The sequence below is a fragment of the Pundamilia nyererei genome, unplaced genomic scaffold, assembly GCF_000239375.1.
Source record: "Pundamilia nyererei isolate P.nyererei 1_Seehausen unplaced genomic scaffold, PunNye1.0 scaffold00200, whole genome shotgun sequence".
Taxonomy (NCBI): domain Eukaryota; kingdom Metazoa; phylum Chordata; class Actinopteri; order Cichliformes; family Cichlidae; genus Pundamilia; species Pundamilia nyererei.
Genome location: NW_005187601.1, coordinates 50,179 through 57,065, shown reverse-complemented (window position 1 = coordinate 57,065; position 6,887 = coordinate 50,179). Strand labels below are relative to the sequence as shown.

At 41.2% G+C, this 6,887-nt stretch overlaps 1 protein-coding gene across 1 annotated transcript in view; it reads right to left on the bottom strand.

Annotated features, from left to right (window-relative positions):
- Positions 1-5,884, bottom strand: part of pex16 (peroxisomal biogenesis factor 16) — an 11,465-nt gene extending 5,581 nt beyond the window's left edge. The window contains exons 1-9 of the mRNA XM_005747573.1: positions 5,823-5,884; positions 5,607-5,750; positions 5,349-5,384; positions 4,745-4,821; positions 3,379-3,512; positions 2,579-2,679; positions 2,118-2,198; positions 1,001-1,150; positions 133-205 (exon numbers count right to left, since the gene is read on the bottom strand). Of these exons, the coding sequence (XP_005747630.1) occupies positions 133-205; positions 1,001-1,150; positions 2,118-2,198; positions 2,579-2,679; positions 3,379-3,512; positions 4,745-4,821; positions 5,349-5,384; positions 5,607-5,739 (785 nt within the window). The 5' untranslated portion in view covers positions 5,740-5,750; positions 5,823-5,884. The remainder of the gene's footprint in view (positions 1-132; positions 206-1,000; positions 1,151-2,117; positions 2,199-2,578; positions 2,680-3,378; positions 3,513-4,744; positions 4,822-5,348; positions 5,385-5,606; positions 5,751-5,822) is intronic.
- Between the last annotated feature and the right edge of the window lie 1,003 nt (positions 5,885-6,887).

Sequence of the window (6,887 nt, the reverse complement as noted above, 5' to 3'; positions counted from 1 at the left end):
TTGTTTGGTTATTGTCCTGTCTCAACTCCATCCTCCACCCGCACACATTTTCCTTCCAAGATAATAATTAATAAGTTCTTATTTGATAATGAAGTAGCCAACTGGAGGACTGCAAAAGAGGAACTCGCTTACCTGGATAGTTCAAGGACTCCAGAGATAAGCCATGGCTTCCAAGACTGTTTTCCAAAGAGTCCAAGGCAGAGTACTGCAGTTGGGAAGAACTGATTTAAGGAAAATTATAATAACTTCCCACAAGAGCAAAGTGCAGCCATCTGTAAATGGATATTTATATGAGGCCAGAAAGTCTGAAAACCTTGACCTGTTCCAGGACTAAGTACTTAACTGCTTCAGACTGATTCTCACTGCTTATAAGACGCACACTCTGGCTCGCAGTCTGCCATCTAGAGGTGACGGTGATATTGCAGCTTTCCGATCCACAGTGTATTTCTGTCAAAGCTGTGGTGGTTTCACAGCAAAGTGTCATTTTAAAAATGTTTTGAACGGTTTATTACTGGCATGACATGAAGGATGTTTAAAAACGTTTTCCACTGTTAAAAAAACAGAAATGTTCAAAGGCTAAGAGGGAAAGATGGCATTTGTGATTTTAAATAAATAACACTGGTCCACACAGAGGATGCTACAAAATATGTTTGCTTTTAATCTTCTCAAAAATATTATTAATGCAGTGCAGTTAAAATATCTGCTCTTACTCCAACTGTAAACTTCACACTGAACTTTCTTGTTCTCGAGTGTCACCAGTGGTGTGTTTGTCCTGAGGTACACGCTTTGGCTGTAAACGTCATCCCCACCTCGTTAACTGTTCACCTGCCTCAACGTACGAACAGCAAAGATCCCACTGAAAGCACAAAGTCCAGCTGAACACAATCAAGCTTCTGGGATTTCCTTACCTGGATGATTGAGCGCGTTTAAGAAATATCAGGAATAACAGAACTTTTGTTTAAACAGGTATGGCAACACAGAGAGAGGAAGGTAAGGATACGGTGCGCCAGGGGTCGTCCGATGTACACAGACTCAGCAATTGTCTCTTGGAGCCCCAGAGGTGTTGGTTGGCTGTTGAGTGTTTCCTTTAAGCTGCTCCTTTGCTTTTTGTGACTCTGTGCTCCCCAGAGCCGGGTCTGCAGCGAGGGAGCTGCCACATCACCAACACGGGACAGATCACGCACAAAAAGCACAGAGTTAGAGGTGCATCTTTATTCCGCCTCCTGACACTCGCTCTACAACATTTGCGGATTTTCCTGTCTAACAGCAAAGTAAAAAAATAATGAACAATGTCTATTACTTTAATCTACAGGACAGAATGAAGTTCATTAAAGGTTTTAACATGAAGACATTTGGTCACTTTTTTGTTTCAGTTACAAATTCAAATCAACATTTTTGAAAACAAGCAGCAAACAAAAGAAGAAAAAACTGTTTCTTTTTTTCTTTTTACAGTTTACCACAAAAAAGTTCAGGAATACTTCACATAGCATTGTATAAGTGTTTACTGCTAAAACAGCTGACTATCTATGAACAGGTAATGCAGTCAGCCAGTTTTGTAAACCCCTTAAATTAGAGCTGAAAGTCAGCAATTCAATCAGATCTTGAGGACATATTCTCGAGGAGACTTGTGGGGCTAAATACAATAACCCAAGTTCTGTCTGAATTTATAAGAATTTAAAGTCTGCCTACACGACTTCACCACCCCACACATCACATTGATATATAGCAGAAAACTGGCCAGACAACAGAAGAAGCTGAATCACAGTCGTTTATATGCACGGTGAAGATGTTGAAGGAAAATTCTAAATGAAATAAACATCAACATCTGGGACAGATAGAGGGGAACAACATGGAATGGATAAAGCATAGTGCAATTTAAGAACCCTGCTCTTAAATCAAGTGAGGAGGTGATATGAGCTAACAAAGAAGCTTAAGGACAACCTGGTGTTAGTTGGCATTAAGAGATTTCTCAGAAGCCGGCCTTTGTTCAGACAGAAACTGGATATTTTCAAATACCACACCAGCAGAGTACCACAGGATTTGCTTTCAGGCTTAATTGTCAGGCAGCTTGAATCTTAAGAGGTTAAAATGTTTTAAAGAGTTTAAACCAAACTTACCACTGCCGAGCGGCCTAATGACTCGTCCTGACCTCTGGCCCACAAAGCAGGTGTCTTCCTGCTGCTCGCTGTTACTTTCATCTATACAGAAAAGCGTTAATTTAGCCTTCACGCACAAATCACAGAGCGGGAAGTGAAAAATGTCATTCGTTTGTGTGCTTTAAGGAAGGATTCATTACTTTTGAGGGAGTCTCTGAGCTTTAGCATACAAGAAGCGCTGCTAGCACGTGTTTACTTTATCAGGCTCTTGCCTTTATTTACTTATTTAGCCCAAGTTACTCAGTTAGTTTCAGCAACTGGGCTAAAATGCTCCCTGCAGCTCACAATAGAAATGCTAACAGTCAAATGTGACAGGATTCTGGAGCCATTATGAATTCACATCTGGTTTTACATTCTTCAATTCAAAACAAAACGTCTCACAGTCATTGAAGGTGCAGGCCATTTTATAAAAGACAACTGACCTTCACCAGCAAAGTCTCCACCTCTGTCAAGGGGGATTATGGGAGGTGAAGTCTGGATGCCAGATTTGTACCACAGAAGAAGCACAATCCGAAAAACTGCCCTGTGAAGGAGTCACATAAGATGTCTGTTCTCAGTCATCCAGGTCACGGTGGTCTAAGGAGCTCGGAAAGAAAAGCGACTGGACTCATTAAAGCTTCTTGAAGATTTTTCACCGCTCATCTGAGAAGCTTCTTGAAATGTCTTCACTTTAAGAAGTCCAGTCGCTTTTCTTTCCAAGCTCCTCAGAAGTCACATAAAAAGCATTTAAAAACTATTCACAACTTAAGGATTTTAAAAAATAACAATTATAACCTTCAACATCTGGAAACAAAAAATCACAAATAAATCTAGAGAAAACTTCAAAGAGCACGTTGAAAAGCGTAATCTTGCACCGAGTCACTCCCAGCTACTCACTACAAGGCCAAAAATATGTGGACACGCAATGAATGCTAAGGTTCTTTGGAGTTCTTTTAAATTCATGACGCCAAATTTAAAACCAGTCTTTGTGGAGTCCTTTGACAGCTACACTGTCATGTTGAAACAACCACAAAGATGGAACACCATTTGTCCAACACAGACTATATTTTGTGCCTATGCATTAAAGCAATAGGCACAGAAGGAAAGCTATTGTCCTCCTTTTGAACATGTACAGTAATTTTTACTTTTCCATTTTCCAAAAAAATAACTTAAAATGTAGCCTGTGCAAAATCAGTATCAGTGTTTTATAATTTCAAATTAAAGTCAAGTTTCCAAGCCATACTTAAAAATCTGAATAAGTCCAATGACAAGCCATCGTCCAACTTCACCCCACAGCTTACAGGCCCCCATCTCCAGGAAGACCTCCACATACTCCAGCACAGACAGCCACGTCAGGAGCCTCTGTTGAGAGATGGACTAGAAACACCACAACACAAAGGATGGACGACTTATTAGATGAAAAAGGATGAAACCCTCACTTCTTCCCAGAACAACATCCTGTGTACAGTTTCTGAAGTCTGAAGTCTAGTTTCTTTACTGAAGGAAACCGTACAGTAAAAGATGGATGCAGCCATGGTGATGTTAGCCATTGGTTTCTCAGCCCATCTATTTGAGCCTCAGTGTCAGTGTTTTGGTTGCTGCAATGTTAGTTTTAAAAACCAGAAGTTAACATATTTGGAAAACGGGGTGGAGTGCTACGTCCTCGGCTCACACTAGCAATGGTTACCAAGCTGCATTCTGAAAGCCGTACAGAAGGAACAGGCAGGCACACTGCTACTCATCACAAGCCAAGCTTCTTGGATGAGCTTTAGCACAATTTAATCACCCGACTATAGTGTTTATGAAGGGAGTACAAAAGTATAAAGACCAAAAACTACTTTGTACCAATCTGGTTTACTGATCATTTGATGCCGGGCATTATGGAGCCTTTGGAATCAGCCTTAAGCAGCTACAGCTGGATATTCAGACACATATTTAGATGAGAAGGCCTGGCTCACAGTCTCCGCTCTAATTTATCCCAAAGGTGAGGTCAGGACTCTGTGCAGGCCAGTCAAGTTCTTCCACACCAAACTCACTCATCCATGTCTTTATGGACCTTGCTTTGTGCACCGGTGCGCAGTCATGTTAAAACAGGAAGGGGCCATCCCCAAACTGTTCCCACAAAGCTGGGAGCATGAAAATGTCCAAAATGTCTCAGTATGCTGAAGCATTAAGAGTTCCTTTTAATGAAACTAAGGCGCTGAGTGCTTAAAAACACCCGCACACCATAATCCCCCCTCCACCAAACTTTACACTCGGCACAGTCCATCAGACTGCCACCGCTCTAGTGTCCAGTGGCAGCAAGCTTTAAACCACAGAATGCAATGGCCTGATGGGTAAGTGAATACTTTAGCAGTACAGTGTATTTGTCCCATTGTGCTCTGGTAAATCCTATAGGGTCACTAAAACTATAAAAACTGATCATGGTAACAATAGACTAAGACCATAAGTTTTTTTTAAGCATCTCTTTAGAATTTCTAGTTTTTATTGCTGCACCACAAAGGACAGCCATTTCAATTTCACTGCACTCTTCTGCAAAGAGAGTAAATGCTTTTCTTTTCTACTGTACTGTGAGAACTGATTTTTGTTTGAATGAAAGCAGAGCTCACCACAGGGAAGGTACATCTCAGCCCTTTGCGCAGAATGTGGTCATTGAATAGCACCAGGAGATTGGAGGCAGAGTACACTAAAAAGATACAAAGTGACGACGAAAATATTTGAATAGTACACACCTATATACAGTATGTTCATTTGTGGACACATAATGCTTAGAAAGCTGAACAGAGTGCATAGTGATAATATAACCTGTAAAGTTTCCTCACCGCTCAATGTTAACATCAAATTATAGTCCATTATTATTCTCAAGTAAGTATCCTGTAATATAATTAATCTGCAAACCATTTATGTCCATTATGTAACTGAGGAAAAAAATACTTCAAAAAGTTTTATAATGCTAAAAATAAATAGATGTTTATTTTGTTTCGTATATTTTGGCGCACAGGCTGGGAGAGGGTCACCATTCTCCAATCAATGTAAAACAGGACATAATCTGGGATTTGAGAGAACATGATGAGATCTCTGAGCCTTCTGGCTTTTCAGAATTGATGTATTCATTCATATTTCTTCATTCACATGGCAAACTCCTACTAATATATAAGGCGTTGATGCAAGAAAGAACTAACTAGTCTGTGTTGGTCCTTAACATCTACTTACCTAGTTCAGATATTTCATGGGAATCTGTAAATCTCCCTGCAAAATACAAACAAACAAACAAAGAAAACATGCCGTCATTCATTTTGCACTGCACGAGCACTTGTAGCTAGTGTTGCCGAGCTAAAGTGAAACTAACAAGAGATCAGGAGAGTTCACCTCCCAAAAAACAATCATAAGTCCAGTTGAGCTTTTGCATTACTTCTAAACAGAGAACCCTGATCCCAACACACTGTATATAAACCTGCTGCTGCGACTGACCTGCGAGCAGGTAAGAGAGAGTGCGCACGGTACTCTCCAGCTGCGCGGTGGCAGCTGGGTTTCTCCTCACATACTCGGTGTAGCGCTCATAAATGCGCGTCACTTTGTCCAGATACTCCTTAACGTGAGACATTTCAGCTTTCTCTGAAAGACACACCCTGCATTTAACCGCTGTGCTCACAACAGACCAGCTAATCTACTTGTGTGACTTCTTACTCCTATATTCCAAAAGTATCTCGTAAACGTCCGCTTCTTCTTCTTCTTCTTCTTCCGCCTGCCATTGCTTTTTATTGTCTGTTGGCAAACAGCGAAACGGTGCATTACTCCCACCAACCGGTACGGAGTGTGGACCGAAAAGTAAATGTCTTTCAATATGATCCAGATCAGAGGATTTAACCATCACTGTACCGAGGAGGAGGTTTTGGAGTTGAACTTGTCAGCACCTGACGCTCCTGTTAGTGTAATATAAGATGTTCAACAGTTTCTTCGTCTCCACAGTAATTGCTTTTTCCTGTACTGCATTTCCATGTTATAGATAATGTTCTGTTTAAACTAGTGTGCCCACGTCTGAGTCTAATATGACCATCCTCTCCTGCTCCTTCCTGTTTCTCATTTTTCATAGATTTTCTTTGAACACATGAAAGGCAGTCCTGTTCGTTTAATAATCATCATCGGTGGATGTCGCATAAAAAGTTAGGACGTGTGCCAAAGTCAGAGGTTAAAAGTGGGACTGTGTTTTTTGTTTTGGGGGGTTTTGCCACAACACCAGAATGACTGCAGGTGTCCCTAAGTTGCGGTTGTGGTACTTCAGCATGTACCTCTAGTGAAGAGGAGCATGAAGAGAGTGAGATTTTTTTAAGTGGCAGGTAATTTCAAATATAGCATTTCTATCAGCTCAACAAAAATCAGCCAACACACAAACTGTTTGTGTGACGTTTGTCTCACAGGTCCAGCTGCTGCATCTCACAGGGAGAGAGAAAAAAGAGAGCCAACTTCACTCAGAGATGGAGAAAGCTAGGAAAGACAGGACAAGACGGGAAGAAGAGAGGTCAGATCTAAAGGTAAGGACTGATAAGTGATGTTTAATGAACTGGAAATTTGAAGCTTAAAGAACAGTGTGTGACTGGTGCACAGTAGCCGTGGGTTCATGGTCAGAGTTAGGTTAGATCAAGTCAGTAGCGGTTTTTGATACGGGCGACACGGGCGGTTGCCCGGGGCGGCATCACGGGCATCAGCAAAAAAAAAAAAAAATTTGCTCGTACTCATGCTGCCCCGACGTCA